General features: G+C 45.2%; 2 protein-coding genes across 2 annotated transcripts in view; one reads left to right on the forward strand and one right to left on the reverse strand.

Annotated features, from left to right (window-relative positions):
• LOC127395572 (spermatogenesis-associated protein 16-like) overlaps positions 1-9,804 on the forward strand; it is a 29,004-nt gene extending 19,200 nt beyond the window's left edge. Inside the window, 6 exon segments of the mRNA XM_051642713.1 lie at positions 2,433-2,579; positions 2,810-2,922; positions 4,106-4,270; positions 6,913-6,993; positions 9,609-9,718; positions 9,720-9,804. Coding sequence (XP_051498673.1) covers positions 2,433-2,579; positions 2,810-2,922; positions 4,106-4,270; positions 6,913-6,993; positions 9,609-9,718; positions 9,720-9,804 — 701 coding nt within the window.
• Positions 1-16,640, reverse strand: part of LOC127395940 (inositol 1,4,5-trisphosphate receptor-interacting protein-like 1) — a 149,317-nt gene that overhangs the window by 115,039 nt on the left and 17,638 nt on the right. The window lies entirely within an intron of this gene.

The following is a 16,640-nucleotide window of genomic DNA, read 5'->3' on the forward strand; positions in this document are numbered from 1 at the left end:
TGGATTGTGTTTTGCAAGTTGCAGAGCACTCAGGTTGGGTTTCTGGCAGTAGCTTTGGGGCTGCTCAAAGGGGGAAAATGAGAACTTACCTGTCACAGAGTTTGTAGAATCCCTGTCTACCATTTACTTGCTGATGTGACTTTGTGGAGAGTTTCCAGGGACGAAAATATTGGCATTAAAAGGAGCATAAAATAAAAGCCCATGAATCTGATTTTTTAAAACATAAATTCATATTTCACGTAGTCTTCTCAATTTACAGCATGGGTGAGACTTCCAGGAGCATAAAAGCAGCAAATGTGTGCAAGTGTTGCACTGAAACTCTGTGTTCATAAATCACTGAGTGACTATGAAAGTGTCACCAGTCATTTTCTCAGTCTTTCCAATAAGAAAAAGGAAGAAGGGGCAGGAAAAAAAAGGGTAAAGGATCCCAGGCCTCCAGTACTTCAGTAGATTATAAAACAGATTACAAAGAGCCAGTTCTGCCCTCAATTTTTTTTTTAATTTTTCATTTTTTTAAAAAGTCTATTGGTTAAAAGTCTTACTTGAATTTTACACAAATTTCTTTGAGTGCAGGTTCTGGGATGACTGAAGTTTCTAGGGATGAATTGGGATAGCTAGCCAAGAAAAAACAATAAAGCAATATAGGTGCCAAGTTTTTGAGAGTGCAGTCATGTGAGAGGCCTCACCTGGGCAGGACCTCCCACACACCAGGATAGCTCCTCCAAAATGTGCACCTTATGGGGTAAGGTGGGAAGTTTATAGACAGCTGATAGATAATTGTGCATCCTATCTCTAATAAACAGTTTACATATTCATTAGTTTTCTGATAAATCATTTACATAAGTATCTGCCCATTATCATATGCCTGTTCATTAGGGTCTTTTGGGGGTTGTTTACTTCATCCTTGAGTCTTCCTCACAGGAACCTTTGGCCAGATTCTGTCTCTTTTCCTTTTGTCTCTGCTGACTCTGCAGTAGAACTGGTTACAGCAGACTTCTCTTGTCTCAGTTGAATGGCTTCTTTCTTCTTCAAGGACCCTTGCATTTCACTCCCTAAAAGGACAGGTAAGCTCACACAGAAGGTTTTTCCAGCTCACCAGCAGTAGGCCCAAATGAAAGATCTACAACCTACAAGCAGTTCACTATTTAAAGTCAGAGTTTGGTTGATGCCCTGTTTCCCTTTCCACAGACTGAATGCTGAGGTAACTCACTACAGTCTCAGGTGAAGTCAACCTGGTAGGGGTTTCTCAACTTCCCTATTTAGATCTGATCTAAAATCCCACTGCCCACCAAAAAGAAACATCAGGAGCAGCAAGTTTATCTCATTGTCAGCATGGTACCACTGAGCATGGTCTGTACCTCACAGAGGTGAAATAACAAATATGAGCTAAGCCTCATTTGAACACTGGGTGTGAAGTACCAGACATCTCAAGAGCCTGTTATTTTAAATCACCTTCCTATTCTGTAACAATCATCCGTCCAGTTTTAGTCCAAGTTCTGCTAGAGTGTAAGGATGGAATTGCTTTCAAAGTTTTCCTTATTCCCAAGGAAAAGGAGCACATTTAAATCCAACTACGCAATGCAGTTTGTTGCAGGATTGAGAATCCATCAGAAGCAAAACATGGGGCAAGGGAAATACCAGGCCCACTCACCTTGATTTATACCAGAGTAAGTCCAGGGAGCTCTGTCTGGGGTTCTCCATCTGTCTCTGTGACCACACAGCCTGGCACCTTGGAAGCAGAGCTCACTGAAAACAGAGCACTCCTTGGTGAAAAGTGACGTTGACATTCAATCCAGGTTTACTTTTTGCAGTGGAAGGGGAGGGAGGAAAGGTCTGGTCTAGTTCCCTCAGCAAAGGTGGTTTGTACAATTGCTCTGAGCATCCGTCCTCACTGAGGTCAGAGCAGATGGACCCAGCTGATGCACAGGGGGGTTGATGGTGGCAGTCACAAGCTCTGGACAAGCCACAGCAGTGTCATGTGCCAGCAGGGTGGATCAGAAAGGATATGCAGGAAGCCTGAGACGATGGTGGGGGTGATGGTAAAAGTACTAATCTGTGGGAAATCAAACCTCTTGAGTTCAGGGAAAACGAAAGAGCTTTTTTTGCAGTCAAAAGATGAAGATGTTGTGCTGCTGAAGAACTGAGTTAATAGTGCTTTGGATGATCAGCACTGAAAAGTGCATGAATGGGAAGAATGTTTTATCTTATGCATCAGCAACATTTAAGCTTCTGATGAACAGGACTGCAAAGTCCAGAAATTCAAAACCCAGTTATAGCTGGATGAGTTGGTTTGGTCACCGGCGACTTGGCAAGCTTTCTGGATTACCTTTCACTCCTTCTTAAACTTACTCTTTTTTCCTCCAAAAAAACCACTTCTATTGCAACTGAAGAGAGACATGACAGTGGAAATTATTTTCGTTTCCCTGTTCCAGATCCTCATGGGTTTCACATCTTGCCCCAGACAGCTGGGAACCCATCCTTGCCTCCCAAGCAGTATTTGCTGACTCTGGGTTTCAGGAGTAAACATATTGGAAAAATCTTGGAAAGGTGGTCGGATAAAAAACTGCCAATCTTTTCAGGTATGCCAACTTGCTTAATAGCTGGGATAGCTCAGGGGTGACCTCCATGATCTCTGCTAAATGAGGGGAGTGAGAGGGTTTCTTGGGGCCCATTTCTCTGTGCCTGCAGCCCTGGCTCTCCCCCTCTTTCTCTGTCCTCCTCCAGTTTACCCATCATCTTGCTAGATCCTCTATGGAAAATGTATAGGAATAAACACAGTATGAAATGGTTTTGTGACTCCTTTTCCTAGACCGGAAAGCACCTTTCTGTCATGTCACGGAAGAAGAAACAAAAGCCTTCTGGAAGAACACTGGGAAAAGGATCATGCCAATCATGGATTTTATAAGAAGCACCAAATTAACTGTGAGCATGAAATTCACTTTCTGGTGTGTAGTGTGTGTGACAGCAGAAGGGGCTGTGCACGTGTGAATGACTTGTGCTTTCTGGTGGGTAATTTGTTCTGTTCATGCTCCTCCTGTGTCCAGAAATGCTCAGCAAATTGCATTAGGAACAGAGTTCAATTGGGTTTTAGCTACCTTTTAGAAGTAGCCCTAATTATTTGGCATTGGAGCCAGTTTAAAATAAATTTACACACAGTTTTCTCACATCTTTTTGGCCCACTATATTACATCCCTACTGCACATAACCACCTGTACTAGTCACTGTATTTAACACCCACAGTATCCATACTACACCAGGATCTCCATCAAGAGTCCATAATTGCTGCTTGAAGCATTTCTAGTGATTTTAGATCCTTATCCCTATGCAGTGAGGTACGGGAAATAACTTTCCAAACTGTTACAACCACACTGAAGGTGTATCAGTTAATTCTACTCCATACTTTCTGCAATCATGTACACAGCTTCTTAGCACCATGGCTTTTGATGAGCACAAAAGGTCCAAAATTGAACCTGCATGTAGACTAGACTGCTTGAACGCAATTCTTAAATTATTCTCCTGAAAATAAGTGGAAGAGGTCTCTCTTCCCCAGAGGAGTAAATGCTGAGATATTATGCAACCTCTTGGCTGAATTGCTGTGTTCACATGCTCAAAATTTACCATGTGCCTGGAGGATCAGGGACCCCCTCTGCAGGTTTTAGTCCCTCGGGGTTATATATTTGACAACTATGGATTTGCCTGGTCTGCAAACAAAAACATGAGCTGACATACTGCATGGTTTCCTCAGCCTCTTCACTGAAACTCCAAAAGCAGTCCAAAGTCAGATAATGTTTGATAGAGGGGATTATGGAAAAGCCATTTAGAAATGAGGCAATTGCATTCATGTTTGTTATCTGCTGTCTTCCCTTCACATATATTATGACTGTGTACTTGTTTTTCTAGCACTACGAGAGAGACTGTGGAAAGTCCTTTCTTCCCCTATGTTAAGACTGTCAGCAGTGTTATCTTAAAGGCACTGGCTGCCCTATTACTCACAGTACTACCAGCACAAATATATACAGGATGCTAAGCCTCGAGGCACAGAACCCAAAGGATGTGTGTTTTTTGGGCCTCTCTTCTAACCCACTTGCTGTTGCTGAACAAACAGGACAGTCGCTGCCCCTGTTCACGTGGGATAGAGAAGCTGCATCTTGCCAGCTTCCTCGGCCGCTTGCAGAGGGATGGGGAACAGTCCCAAGTGATTCATCAGGCTCTGGCCGAGCTGGCAACAGTTCCCTACCTGCAGGACCTGAAGAAGAGGGATGCCAGACTGGTAAGTATCTTATTTCTCATACTCGGTTTGGGCTTTAGGGGCAGGGAGCCCTGGTTGGAAGGATGTAAATCTTTTATTTGGGTTGTTAGGTTTTCTGCTGGGGAAGGGAGGGAGCTCACATAGATGCAGATTTTAAGCATTTCATTTCAGCAAAAAAAACCCAAAACAAAACAAAACAAAAAACCAAGTCCCTCTGCAGTCCCTGCATTTAAATGGTGTCCAGTTTCGATGATCCAGCTCCAGTCCACTAAAAGCTCTGGGTTTTCCCAAAGCCAGTCCCTTGACATTGGTTTGCAGTCCTGCAGAGCTCCTGAGCTCTGTAGCGTTAAAGCTCCCCAGCAGCTTGCTCTAGAGGAGATGAGCAGTGTCCTGCAACTGCAGGAGGTGGTTGCCAGGCTTTGAGGTCTGGCCTCCAGATAAGGGGAAACTGTCAGTCAAAGACAGTCTCCTTTTGATGCAAGTTTTCTAGCATTAAACTTCAGCAGGCCTACGTGTCCAGGCTGACTAAAGGGTCTTGAGTTTTCGGTACATATTTCAGTGACAAGTTTTTCCCCAGGGTACAATATTCTCAGTACATCACACCTTAAGCACAGGCTATTACACTTGCTTGTATCTTGTCATGTAGTAATTACAAGCCTGACCTCCCTGGAAAGCTTTTTGGGGAAGGCTCTAGGCCACCCAAGGCAAAGATCTTCAGTCTCTTAGGGGCAGGACTGGGCACAATGAGGGTCTTTGCCAGGAGGTTTAAGGGAGAGATTGTAAATCTTTCCATGAGACACATAGACTCAGCTTACTGAGCCTGAGGTAAAAATGTGTTTTAAAAGAATAAAGGCAGAAAATCTCCACCTATCATGCTGTCCAGAGAATAAAAATGTAGTGATTCAGCCTTGATTTACTTTGCTTTGTCCTGTCAGCCTCCTGTAAAATATATCTTCAGACTGTGTGTGCCAATGGAAGCTCAGATGCTCTGTAGCTGGAATATTGCAGTAAACATCAGACACCCTGGTGTTAAGGGACAATAAGGGACAAGACTTGCAAGCAACAACTTGTAGAGTGGCTTCACCAGGGAGTGATTGATGTGCTTTACCTTTCCTGGTGGTACCAACCCACATGGCACACGCTCCTCTTGATGCCAGTAGGGACCATCTCCCTGCCACATGGCAGCTGCATCAAGCAGAGAACTGTTTGACCAGTTCTTCAGAGAGAAACATTCCAAAAAAGAGCAGTGGGGAGATCCTTCCCTTCTTCCCAGGCTGGTTTCTCCTCTGCCTGGCTTGACACAGGATCTGTGCTTTGCCCATTCTGCCCTTAATACCCTTAACCTCTGGGCTGTGTCTATTCTGCATTCATAGAGGGCAATTATCTGTCATAAAAGTATTGTAATGGAAAATTCCTGACAGGTTCTTGGCTCCTAAAGTCAGAGACAGAAATTTACCGTTTGGTTTTTCATGAATACTGATGCATGAGTTAGAAAAAAAGAAGTTTTCATCCAATATTTGGACGGATGAGATTCAACTGAATGGCTGCACAGGCACAGAGAAAGCAGGCTGGAACTGACCCTGGCACAGTTCCTTAGAGCTTCAAAAGAGGATTCCTGCATCCTTTATCCAGTGTTGGGACACAGACAAAGGATTTGAATTTCAAAAGCCTTAGTGTAAAGGTAAACTTTGCAACAGTCCAGAAATACAGATCTGCTCCTTGAATCTCAAGGCAGCATTTTTACCTCATGCACAGATGAGCCTAAAGACCAATGTTCTAAGTTGCATCACCTCACTCCTCTTCCACTGCTGCCTGTCGGGGTACAGAAAGAAGACACTATTTATTTATGAATGCTTACAATGTCCAACTAGTTATAAGGAGAAACACACTGGGGAAGAGACACCAGAAACCATTGTTTGATGTCACTTTCAGCAACTAAGAGTTTTGGAATGTACTTGATAGAGCACACTGAGCTCAGGCATGAAATACTAGTTTCTCCCAGCTTGCTCCTACATGCTGCTGCCTTCCCTCTAATGCTGGGGACTGATTAGCAAGTATTTTCCTACAGTTCCTCTCTACAGTTTACTCTAGGAATTGCCACCCTTGGTGTTAGGCTCTGTTACGCTGAATGATGGGGAGAAGGGAGAGGTTCCCAAAGAAGAGGATAGTAAAAGCAGGGAAAATGAGCTAGATACTTCCAGCTACAGGAAAAGCATCTCTGCTTTAGAGTTGCCCTCTTGTGAGGTTTTACGTGCTGCCTTAGATTATGATGCATTAGCCTTGGGAGAAAATACTAAAAAGCATTCATGTATAACACAAAACCCCAGACAGCTAAAAAATGAAGGACCCTTTCATCTTTACAACACAAGTCTTCCTTTACCAGGAATAAGCATTGAAACTTATAGGCCTAAATACACATTTTCCAAAGGATTTTTTCCCCATTGTCAAGTGTTCTGTATCCACAATGTTTCAGCGCAATGGCTGAAGCAAAGATGAGGTGGCACTGCTCATGGTGTGAAAGATGAGTAATAAAACCATCATTATATAAATGTTTGTGTTGTTTGGTTTTTTTTTTTTTTTAATTAGGGTTTAATCTGTGTGTTTAAAGAATACACAGTTTCTGTGTGAATTCCACACTGATCATTTTTACCTTGGTGCCACAGCTCCAGTCACTAATGGCAGATGCCATGGACACCCTTGAAGGAAGATGTGATGGAGAACGTGTGTGGAGTAGAATTCAGAAGGTAAAAACCCGTGGCAAAGGGCAGTGGAGGATATTGTTCCTTGGGGAGCAAATGTCCACCTGAATATATCTGTTCAGAAGGTAAAAAAGGAAGTAGGTGCCATGTGAAACCTGACTGTGCCTCGAACCCTGTTAGTACTCAGGTACTAGCCTTGCTGAGTGGCTCTGAGGAGAAGCAGACACAGCCTCATCCACTTACCAGCTTTACCCTGGGAATAAGAGAGCAGAATTTCTTTGAGAAGTGGCTCTGCCAGTGCTGCAGCTCTGTGCTGGTGTCTCAGCAGCCCAGCACAGGCTGTGCCATCAAGGCCAGCAGCCTCTTGTTGTGAGGACACACACGAAGGCTTCGTCCTTCCCATTCATTGCTCTGCCTTAAAAAAAATAGTGTCATTTCCTCCCGGTGGGACAAACAAGTTTGCTTTTCTTGTACTATTTCTCATCGTTGTTCAGCTACCAACCCAGAAATCTCTCTCTCCCAAATTCTGTTCAGCATAGACACACAGACCCAGCACCACCCCATTGCTTTGTGTCCCCTTTGTGCACTCATGGGCACAAAACTGAAGGCAGACCAACACTATGTCTCTGTACTCTCACAGAAGCCCAGGGGTTTTCTTGGTGTTACCTCCCAGGCTTTTTACTCTGCCCCTCCCCAGATCAATGGCTCCCACCACTGATACCTTCTACAACATATCAGCAATGCAAGGATTTGAAGTACGAAGGAGAATTTGGGGTCAAAGTAAAACAAAAGCAATATTAAGCTAATACCACAAAATAAACTCTACTGAGTACCTGGTTAGTTTTCAAATCTCTGTCCCCAGGCCCCTTCACTTCTCTGCTCAGTTTGATCCCAAAGCATCTCGAGGCACCATCTGGATGTGTTGTGGACTAAGCATGTAATTTGTGTAATGACATCTTCTGTTACTGTTCCTTTCCTTTTTCCATTTGGTCTCCATTCCGTTCTTGATCCAAAGTGAAAATGCTGGCACTGCAGTGCTGGGAGTACCTGGGGAGGCAAATGCTCAGAATATCTTGAAAGGAAGATGTCACAGCAGTGGGAGATTAAAAATAGGTTGAAACCCAGTCCTGCAGAGCTCTTCACTTGGGCTTCAGTGCTGCTTCAGCCTACAGAGGGGCTGCAGGGTTCAGGTATATAACCCTAGGATTTGGTCTCAGTGTCAGTCTGTGTCCAGTTATTGCTCCATTTGGGAATAAATCCTGTCTTTTCCCAAATCCACTTTTCTTACAACAGCTGCATCTCTAACATTAAGAGCACTGGGGCTGGTTACAAACTACATCCTTCTGCCTTACCCCCTCCACCTGGATTCCTATTTAAACAGTTGCTGGGGAGGAAAGAAAAAGAGGAAGACAGGAAGGAAGGAAGGAAGGAAGGAAGGAAGGAAGGAAGGAAGGAAGGAAGGAAGGAAGGAAGGAAGGAAGGAAGGAAGGAAGGAAGGAAGGAAGGAAGGAAGGAAGGAAGGAAGGAAGGAAGGAAGGAAGGAAGGAAGGAAGGAAGGAAGGAAGGAAGGAAGGAAGGAAGGAAGGAAGGAAGACAGGAAGGAAGGAAGGAAGGAAGGAAGGAAGGAAGGAAGGAAGGAAGGAAGGAAGGAAGGAAGGAAGGAAGGAAGGAAGGAAGGAAGGAAGGAAGGAAGGAAGGAAGGAAGGAAGGAAGGAAGGAAGGAAGGAAGGAAGGAAGGAAGGAAGGAAGGAAAAAAGAGGAAGTGTTGAGTTTAAAAATTTGCATTTCCTGATGAGAGCCTCAAAGGTGGGTCCCCATGTCAGGCAGCAGCAGAGCGGGCACAGGGAGGGTTTAAATCAAGGCAAAACCAGGTAGAACATAGTGCTTCCAATTTACTTTCCTAAAATGAAATGTGCAAGCAAGAAAGCCATGAATAACCACTACTGAACACTACAGCCACCGAAAAGAGATTTTTAAGCCATTCCTCCCTCTTTTATCTTGTCAAGAGACCGTATTTTCACTGTGTTGGCATGGAGATGTAAATCAATCATCACCTCTGCAAGGAAGAGGTGTCTCTCTGAATGTCCTCTTTATTAGCTTAATTATGTTTTTATTTTGGAGTATACCGTGGTCATCTATTCTTCTACTGTATTTCTTAATGTATCATACCAATGGGAAAACACATTTATTCAGAACTTAATTTTGATTTAGAAGATAAGTGGTTCTTGCCACAGCAATGTGGGACACTCATTTTTCTCCTTGTGTTGGTTTTTGGCACATAAATGTCATAAGCCTCTGTTCCCTTGCCTTATCAGGAAAAACTTGCCTGAGATTCATTTCCTTATCATCCCTTCCTTTTAAAGTGACTGTTTTTCATGGCCATTTAAGGACAGAGTTGTGATAAATTCCTGTTTTCAAAGTACAGGTTTCAATGAAAGACTCAGTAAAATAATTGAATCCAAATGGAAAGGGACAAAAAAAAAAAAAAAAGAAATGACAAAATCAGGTACCACTACTCCAGCCAATGATATGAGAGGTGCCTTCATGTATTGTTCTTCCCAATGACAATTAGCTTTGAAATAAACTAATTGCAAAAGTTTATTTAGTTTTTTATAGAAGGGAAGGGACATGCTTCTGACACCCCTTCTTTCTCTTTCCAGATTGGACTAATTGAAGACTACTTGTTCCAAGCAGAAGATGATTACTTACAGAAGAAAAGGCTGAGAAGAGACAAGATGGAGGAAACAAAAATGAAGAAGACTCACACAGCGACATGAGAGCCTTGACACCACAGTGCTGTCCCTTGCCAGCTCTGAAGACATGGCCACACAGCAAACAAGAAAATTATCACACTAGATATTTGATAGGTATGTCAAGAAGAGCCACTTTTCCATGTCATGAGCCTCCCCCTCCATGTGGGGTGTCTTTAGCACCACACTCCTGCACGTCCTTAGTGTTACCTGTCTGCAATAAATGTCTGTGAAAGGCTTATTTTAAATTGCCTTGTTTATTTAAATAGCAACACCCAGCCAAAGAGAGGCTTGTACTTTCTGCTCTGAGGATATTCTACACCCAAACTCTGCAAGATGTTTCTGGCTTGATTGTCACCCAAGAAGCACAGAAAACAGGGATCCCTCCGCCCTCTGCTGAGAGGAATTCAGCCTTGCGTTGCCTTCTTTGCAGATTCACACTTTACACTATGGATATTGGGACAATCTCTGGGTGAGAAGTGGCATCCTGCACCTTACAGCTGTGCCAACTACAAGTGCAAGAAAGTACAGAAAGAAAGTACAGAAAGAAACTGCAGAAAGAAATAAACGGGAGGGAAGGAGGGAGGACCTCAGCTGTTGCCCCGTGTTTAAGAATGTGATCTCCTTCACTCTTTCCTGTTCCCTAAGGATGGTTTTCTTCCCCCCATTGCATGGTAACTGCGTTTTTACATATGCAAACACTCCAGGGAAGAGAACAACTGCACCTGCCTTCTCCAGTGCAGATCTCTTGGTGAAGGCTCAGCAACATGCACAGCACTCCCCTCGCAGCAGCCTGTCCTGCAGGCGCATCTTACATGTCTCCAAGAGAGCCCAGGTTCCCAAATCCCCTGAGACCTGTTGCCAGTGAGCAAACCAACACACCTCCTTTTCAGCCAAGACCACCTTTGTCAGATGATGTTTGACAGCCATCCCAGCTGACACGTGCAGGCTGGCATTTCCCTTCTGTTCACTGTGTTGACTTTGCAAGCAAATAACCTTACTCTATAAACCCAGAGTTCAGTTCATTACATTTTCTCATTCTAAGGTGACTTTAAAACAGAAGATAAGAGAAAAAAGGAAAAATCCACCCCCCAGCTCTAAGATTGACTTAAAAACCCAAGATCTCAAGGGTATTTAGCCGCTTAATTCCAGTTACTTATCTATCACAGGTAGGAGTGTAAATCCTACAGGTTTTTAGCTGCTAGAGACCATCTTCCTAGGGTCTCATACAAGTTTTTTTGAAAACTGAAAGAGAACTGTCAACAGCTTTGAGAGGCCTTAGTCTATTGTTAATGGAATAAGTATAAAGAAATCTTTTTGAGAAAATCTGGGCTAGCTTGAGCTCCTTGAACATGTGGGACAGAGAAATGAAGAACTGTTGCCCTTTGGACATGGCATTATTTTTCTATGGAGTTGGTTTTGTCAGGTGAGGTTTTATGACGTAAAGTGGCAACCATCCACCTGTGATGAGCAGACAGACACTAAATCAGACAGAACTCCACATGGACCATCAATTCACAGTCAACACTGACTTTGGTAAATCATGAGGCTTTAAGCTAATCTCTTGATTTGATGCTGGCTTACAATGCTGCAATATTTAATGTAAAATCTGATATTTTCACCTAGAATGAGAAGTAAAATGCAGTGAAAACTGGTGATGTTTGAGAACAGAAGAGGGAACGTGGCCAGTGAAAAACAGTTGTTGGTGCAACACGAACAAGTTGTCCCACGTGACATCCTGGTCTCCAAGCTGGTAAAATATGGGTTTGATGGACAGACAACTTGGTGGATAAAGAACTGGCTGGGACCAGTCTTGTTTAACATCATCAGTGACATGGACAGCGGCATTGAGTGCACCTTCAGCAAGTTTGCTGACAACACCAAGCTGTGTGGGGCAGCTGACAGGCTGGAGGGCAGGGATGCCATCCAGAGGGACCTTGGCAGGCTGGAGAGGTGGGTGAGAAGCTCAACATGGGCCATCCGTGTACACTTGCAGCCCAGAGAGCCAATCGTATCCCGGGCTGCATCAAGAGAAGCATGGCCAGCAGGTTGAGATAGATGGATCTCCCTGCTGTTCCACTCTCATGAGACCTCATCTGGAGCACTGCATCCAGTTCTGGAGCTCCTGCTACAAGAAATTCATGGACATGCTGAAACATGTCCAAAGAAAGGCCACAAGGATGATCAGAGGGCTGGAACACCTCTCCTCTGAAGACAGACTGAGAGAGCTGGGGTTATTCAATCTGGAGAAGAGAAGGCTCTGAGGAGACTTTATTCTGGCCTTCAGTATCTTAAGGGGGCCTACAGAAAAGCTGGGGAGGGACTTTTTGGGATGTTGGGTAGTGGTAGGACTAGGGGGAATGGATCAAAACTAGAGGTGGGTGACTCAGATGTTAGGAAGTTCTTCACCATCAGAGTGGTGAGACACTGGAACAGGTTGCCCAGGGAGCTGGTGGAAGCTCCATCTCTGGAAGTTTTCAAGGCTAGGTTGGATGGGGCTCTGAGCAACCTGATCTAGCAGTAGGTGTCCCTGCCCATGGCAGGGGGCTTGGAACTAGGTGATCTTTATGGTCCCTTCCAACCCAAACCATTTTATGATTCTAAGTTGATCTGAGTGCACTGAGAAAGATGTACTAGTCCCATGGTGGAGCCCTGCAAGAGACCCAGATCCAAGACAAGATGTGACATTTCACTTTCCAGTCACCAGGTAGGGTGGAAAACTTGTCTTACACTGCAGATCAGTACAACACTGAGAGAAGAGAGAGGCCACAGCCCAAACCAAACTGTCAGGTGTCAGCAACACCTGGGCCAACACCTGGCTACAGTGCTCTTCAGCTTCCAGAAGAACACAAAGTAAAGCTATTGTCTGGAGGTAAAGTCAGCTCCAAAACAACACAAAGCAAATGGGAAGGAGCCTCTGTCATGGAGAAGGGCATTGCTGTTTCCTAAAAGTACCCTTCATACAGATTCCCAGGCCCAAACCCACGTAGTATTCTATTCAGGACTTGTTGAGAGCCAACTCCACTCCATGAATATACTGCATTTTGGCTGGGCAGTGGGGAAGAGGTGACAGGGGGATGGATTCATGGTGCTTGCTGCATGCAGCATAGCTTCTAAAGCATGAGCTTCACTAGGATCACCTCCAAGAATTAAAACATAATGCTAATTAACTTGCCTGTTGTGGAAATTGCAGGCTGCATTGTAGTGATTCTCTGGCCTCTTAATTGGCAGTGTCTCTAGGGTGATGGCATATACCCTAATGGCTCCTTTCACTCAGGAAATATTGTTACAAGTTCAATTTCGTTCCTCACCCTCCTTTTTGTTAAGGGTACATCAAAACCAGTCTGGCCCATGGTTGCTGTGGCTATTTTATATCAAAAGGACACATCTGAGACCACTCCCCATGAGTTCCACTTTCAGGTCACTTCTCTTTCCAAGACTAGTTTCCAGGTGAATGATGGGGGCTTGTTTCCCTCCATCACAGTTTTATTGTCACAAAAATGGTTCATCCATTGACAGCTGGGTTCACTGGCCCCAGGAACCTGATGTCAGTTGAAACCACTCAATGAAAAGCAAAGAACAAGACACCAATTTAAAGAAAGGGGGGAAATAAACACCTTCCCCCCAGGACTACCTCGTAACTCTTCTGCTTTGCTTGCTGTTGTAATCCTTGCCTCCTTGTGAATGCCAGAACTTCTGCACCAAACTCTGGAAGGGACAATGGGCACAAGTACAGTCAGGTACATGTTTACTGTTGGGTTACAACACTAATTCTGACTCAAAGAAGATAGATTAGACAGAGCTTGGCTTCAGCAAACACGTTTTCACTTCCACTGTTTGTGAAGGCTCCTCTGTCAAAGCAGTGGGATAAAAACACTTGGAAAATTAAAAGTTGTGATTCAAAGCAGTGGAAAAGGAGTCTAGAGCTGGAGTTTTGCTTTAAACACACCACCAGAGGAAGACGATGAGATGCACTCATGACATCCAGTGGCAGGGATTAAATGAGGAGGTGCACTAATGGCACCCACTGCGAGGGACTAAAGCCACAGCTGCCTGTTGCTCTCTCCCTCTCTAGTCAAGCAGAGGAACAGTGTTCAGCCAATCATTTGGAGTGCCTTGGTCCTTGGAGTGCCCCTGGCAGCATCTCCCTCTGCCCCCATTTCACACCACAGGGGAGAAGTAGAAAAGAAGGGGTACGCCAGGCTTCCCTTCAAACTGGAGCATAGAGATTGCAAGGATTGTTCTACAGTTCATTATAGGTGGCCTGTTGGAAATTAGCAGATTAACACCTCTAAGTAAAATGCCACATAAAAGGAACCCCTCATAAGAAGAAATCCATAGACTAATAATGAGTCTTGGCTCCAGAAGTACCTTACGCAGTGGTCGTTGCCCCCCCAGTTGCAGGAGGACTGTGGTGGCCCAGGCAGAGGTCCCACAGGGACACACCTGTGTCCAGGTCTCCAGCTGAGAGCCTCAGCCTGTCGTTCTACTGGAGGAGGGCAGAGAGGCTTCTAAACTTTGAAAAACAAGTTCTTGAACATGGGGGTGGTGGATCATTGGAACAGGTGGCCTCAAGAGGGGGTGAGGACCCTGTTCCTGGAGACATTCAAGGTCAAGCCTGACGGGGCTCTGGGCAATCTGGTCTAGTTGGAGATGCCCCTTCCTACTGCAGGGGGGTTGGACTAGATGACCTTTAGAGGTCCCTTCCAACCCTTCAGGCCTTCAAATTATTGTTCAACGACATAACCTTGTCTGTCAGTCAGCAAAGGCCTCTCTTTCTGTCCCTGTCCCAATTTAATAGGTGTTTCTTGATTCCCCTCCTCCCCACTCGGCCTCTTCTGTCTGAGACTTGACTTTACCTGGACATGCTGCTCAGCTGTGGTGACTTGTGTCCGTGCAGGTCTCCACCTGACACTTTGTCTCTTCCTGTGTCATCAGTAGCCATCAACAATTGAGATACATGAAAGCCTTGCTTTTAGTGCATTATGAAAATAAGAAAGAAATGCCGCATTTGAGCTTGTTGCCTTCATGAAAAAAAATCAACTAAATACATGGTCAAATTATTTGCAAACTGTAACATCTCAAAATGATACAAAGTGTGGCACCAAAAGTTAAAAAGAAGACAAACTCCAGCCTAGAAACCCTTGCAAATTCCTATTGGATGAGGTCTTTTTATAAACATGCTGAGGTCCAAAAACCAAGGGTCAAAATATTTAAATTGATAAATTTTCCAGATTTAAATGCTTTACACACTGTAAACAAGGAAAAGATATGAAATAAATATAGAAAAAGTAATTTTCATCTTTTGTCTTTGTATCTGTTTAGATCAAAGTAAAAGATCTCATACCATCCATCTGCATATTGATGACCTGAACTGAAACAAGAAATCTCAAACCTCATCCTTAACTTCTGGCTTAGCTGCAACTCAGCAGCCACCTGCCTGCCTGTCATTCTGAGTCCCAAAACTGCCAATACTCGACACGTGTGATGTGTTAAGGGTACTTTAATTCTAGTTATCCCCAAAAAAGGAAGAAAAGGGAGGCAGTTTACAAGTACTTCTTCACTGATGAAGCAATGGCAGCGCTTCAATTGGTTACATCTTGAAATACGATTCAGTTGCCTTTTCCTGATCCCTTTAGGCAGGATGTGCATCTCCTCTGCTGCTTCTGCTGCCTGGAATTCCTTTGAGGCTGGAATCACAGGGTGGCTCTGGCTCTTCAGGCTCAAGGCAGCACAGCAGCAAGGCTGTCCTCAGGGACAAGAAAGCACAGAGTTTTTGTAGTGCCCCTTTACTAATTTACTGGCAAATAAAAGGGGGAAAATGTCCAACAAAAAGTACTTCATGATGAAGCTAGAACACAGGTTTAACCTGTATGACATGGGTGTAATAGTAGCTGGAAATTGCTCAGCCTATCTGGAAGCAATTCAAGTCAGAGATGTGCAGGTGAGCAAAGTGGCAGAGAGTACAAAGGGGCACTGCCTGACTAGCGGGAGGTCTCCCTGACATGCAGGGGACTTGGAACTCGATGGTCTTGGAGGTGTCTCTTCCAACCCTAACCGTTCTAGGATTCTGTGATGCTTTGACTTGAAATCTGAACTTCTCCACATTTAGACAAAGACAGGAAAAATCAAGATAAAACATGTTTTATTTCGTTTTCAGAATCTTACAGCTTAGGCAATGAACTCCACAGGCTGTACCACCCTTGAGGTAGAAAGACGGACCCCTGATCTGCAAATTACATGATGCCAATTACATTGATCAGATGGGGTGGAAAGTCGTGGTTTCGGCCAGGATAGAACCCGTGCTCTTTTCAGTCATTCTCCTTGTCCGTGAGGTTCCTTGCAAGCAGCTGCAGTTTCTGAGAGGAGCAGCAGGTTCTGCAGGCAGTGTCTGCTCCTAGGCCTGGTCACCTGGCCCTGCGTGTCAGAAAGGAGGCAGGAGCAGAGCGGCTGGTCCAGCAGCAGAGAGGCCAGCGCCAAGGGAGCTGGTCCCATCTGACGGGAGGGGATGTGCAGGGACAAAGCAGCCCAGGCTCAGCTCAGCCGACGGGATGTTTGGTGGGGGCTTCGGGGACACTTGTGGCTGCTCTGCAAAGGGAGCCCCTGGGAGCCCCGTCCTGCCTGTCTGGGGGGGTCTGTTGTTTGGGGCTGTCAGTGCCGGGCTGGTTGGCGGGCGTGGCTGCGATGGCATCACAATGAGGGCAGCTAGAAAAGGGCCAGCAGCAGCTGTGCCCCAGTGCTAGCTGGCCAGGTGAGTGCGCAGGCAGGGGGAGGCCGGGCTGGAGCAGGGCCGGGGCAGAAAGGCGGCCCCCGGGGGGTGGGTTCTGGCCCTGCCCCGAGGGCCCAGCTGCTGGCGGCAGCGCCTTGGGCAGGGCACGGGGCTGCCCCCGCCGGGGCACAGGCCCTCCCTGCCAGCCCCACTGAAGCCCTTCTCTCCCTCCT

The sequence above is a fragment of the Apus apus genome, chromosome Z, assembly GCF_020740795.1.
Source record: "Apus apus isolate bApuApu2 chromosome Z, bApuApu2.pri.cur, whole genome shotgun sequence".
NCBI classification, from domain to species: domain Eukaryota; kingdom Metazoa; phylum Chordata; class Aves; order Apodiformes; family Apodidae; genus Apus; species Apus apus.